Source organism: Phaseolus vulgaris, chromosome 7 (assembly GCF_000499845.2).
Source record: "Phaseolus vulgaris cultivar G19833 chromosome 7, P. vulgaris v2.0, whole genome shotgun sequence".
Classification (NCBI taxonomy): domain Eukaryota; kingdom Viridiplantae; phylum Streptophyta; class Magnoliopsida; order Fabales; family Fabaceae; genus Phaseolus; species Phaseolus vulgaris.
Window position 1 is genome coordinate 29,045,747 of NC_023753.2, and position 2,642 is coordinate 29,048,388.

At 33.9% G+C, this 2,642-nt stretch overlaps 1 protein-coding gene across 1 annotated transcript; it reads right to left on the minus strand.

Annotated features, from left to right (window-relative positions):
* Positions 1-578: 578 nt before the first annotated feature.
* Positions 579-2,354, minus strand: LOC137829732 (FCS-Like Zinc finger 8-like). Its single transcript, XM_068636618.1, has 3 exons — positions 1,958-2,354; positions 1,075-1,813; positions 579-987 (listed from the first exon to the last, which is right to left on the minus strand). The coding sequence occupies exons 2-3, from the start codon at positions 1,806-1,808 to the stop codon at positions 900-902; spliced, it is 822 nt and encodes a 273-aa protein (XP_068492719.1). The 5' UTR covers positions 1,809-1,813; positions 1,958-2,354; the 3' UTR covers positions 579-899.
* Positions 2,355-2,642: the final 288 nt, after the last annotated feature.

A 2,642-nucleotide genomic window follows, 5' to 3' on the forward strand; every position in this document is an offset into this window, starting at 1 on the left:
GCTTTAATGATGACCCCATTTATTTTAAACCTTTTTCGTGCCTATGCCTGATCTAGACACATAGATACTTGGGGCTGTTAAATGAACTGTGATTATGGTGTTGGGACATGGGACACCATTTTGTAATTTTAATATTTATTCCCCCCCTTTTATATTATTTAATTCTCAAATATGTGAAAACTAATTCTAAAAGTAACATCTTTTGAGATAAGTTAAACTGCATAAAATCATTTTTATCCGGAAGTTTAATACATTGAGATTCCGCAAGTATATATATATATATATATATATATATATATATATATATATATATATATATTTTAAGGGAAGCTTAATATTCAATTATTTGGTTAATGATAATAGGTACGGAAAATGACTATTTGCAAATGTACATTTCTCTGTCAATGTCATTTTTCTAAAAACTATTTAATGGTTGCGAGTTTTGTCAATCCAATGGCGTGAACATAACAAATAATAATAAAATTTCTTTTAAGAGGGGAATCTTCTCGAGAAAAATAATGAATTGGTCCCATTTACAATAATATGCATCATCATCTACTCAGATAAGAAGAAAAAAATAATAAAGAGGCAATTTTTGAGTCATATATCATCATCATCATCTTCTTGAGCCGAAAAACAAAGGAGAAAAACGTAAGCAATCTAAAACTACCCATTTCTTGAAATAAAACTCTACATCCTCATCTCTCTTATCTCTATTTGCACGGAGAGGCCAAAATAACAAAAGCAAAACACTTAAAAAGGGTAAATATAATATGCTATGCTAGTCACACCAAAATATTATCTAGAAATTCTAACCAAGAATAGAAAATTGTGACTAGATGCTTATCCCATCATAGTCTATCACTTTCAGGCTGTGCTATGGAACTTAAAAATGACCATTAGTATTCGTCAAATTCTGAAATTCCTGCTCCATCTAGCATCATCTCTTGGTGACGACATTCTTTGCTGCAGAAAGCTTTCTCTCCTCTACAAAAACACAACCCAGATTATAAGAGAAAATTACGTCTCATTATTCTATGACTAGGAAGCATTGGAACTGGGAGTGAACCTTACCTGTAAATAAAAATGTCATTTGTCTGCTTAAGATGCTTCTTGCAAGTGTGACAAAAGCTAAGAAAATTGAGTGAAGGTGAGATAGTGTTATTGGGGAGGGAACAGTAACTTTCCACGATACAATTGTCGAATATATGTGTTGTTCTAGGATTAGGTCCATGAGATATCACACACGTGTACTCCTCAAAAAGTTCCATCTCACTCAAACTCATAACACCTGTTGCAAACGATAATGGAGAATCCTTGGTTTTGGCAGCAAAACCAGCAACATCACAGGTTTTAGTTGATTCAGGTGATGAAGGTGGTGGCGGCGGCGGCAGTGGAGGGATTTTCACCCTATGCTTAGTTCCAAAGAGAACAGTTGCAGTAGTTGGTTTAGTTGAGGTCTGAGGAAGAGGTTCATCTTTAAGTGCACCAACAAGAGCAAGACCAATGCTTTTTGAGTCCCATGAACTTCTTTTTTCTGAGGGCACTCTTGGGGAGCCAATAGTGTCGATCTTCTTCTCATGTGACAAAGGATTCCCAAATGGGGTTAAGGCTCTGGTGTCAAGTATGGAGGTGGGGCTTCTCAAAGCCTCAGCTCCTGAGAGACACTTCACTGAGAAGTCACGGAATTTGGGTGAAAACAAAGAAGGGATGGTTCTTTTGTAACCCTTATTTGGGCTTGGCTGGGAGCTGTGATCACCCATCAAACTTGGTTTGGTCACAGCTCTTGATCTGTTTCTGAGCAGCATAAGTCCTTAATGAAGAATAAATAACAAACTATTAAACTAGACTCTCACAACTAGAGAACAGAAAAAATCAGTTTAGAGTAAAAATGTCACCAAAGAAAAACCACTATTTCAAAACAAAACAAGCAAAAAAAAATACAGTATATATGTACCTTAAACTTGAGGTTCAGGTTAAGAAAGAAAGAAGAGCTGATCTGAAAGTGTCAGAGTAACTGAATCCTCTCTTCTTGTTAATTTTCTTCAAGAGGGAAAAAGGCATATATGCCCATCGAACAGAAATTGTAGTGCAACAAGTACTAGTACTTTGGGCTTATCATTTTTTTTGTTTCTGAATTTTAATTCAGAAACTTTATGAAGAACAAGTAGAAAGAGGAAAGAAAAGAGGAAAGGTTTGAAGTTGTAAGAGAGAGAAGGATAGATGCCCGAATATGGGTTCCAAAGGAAGAAAAAGCAAAAGATGTTGTGTGCATGAAAATCAATCAAACGTTGTTACTTCAAAGCTTTGCTTTCATTTTCAATCTTTCTTTGACAAGATACTATTTTTCTCTCTATAATAAATCCCAACTGTGTCATTAAAAAGAATGACCCTCTGGATTTTTTTATTATTTCTTTTGTCTTTTCTTATTCTTTTTCACTGATGACTGATCCAAGGTATTATTTTGTTCTCACTCTCCGTGGTTTCAACTTTCATGCGTCCTTTAGGAAAAAATTGAGAAAAAAAAAGAATAGGTAAAGTGAATAGAAAGAAAAATTATTTAATTGAAAATAAATGAGTAGTGAAAGATACTTATTATTTATTAATATTAATCTTCTTTTTTAATTATTTATTATTATTAT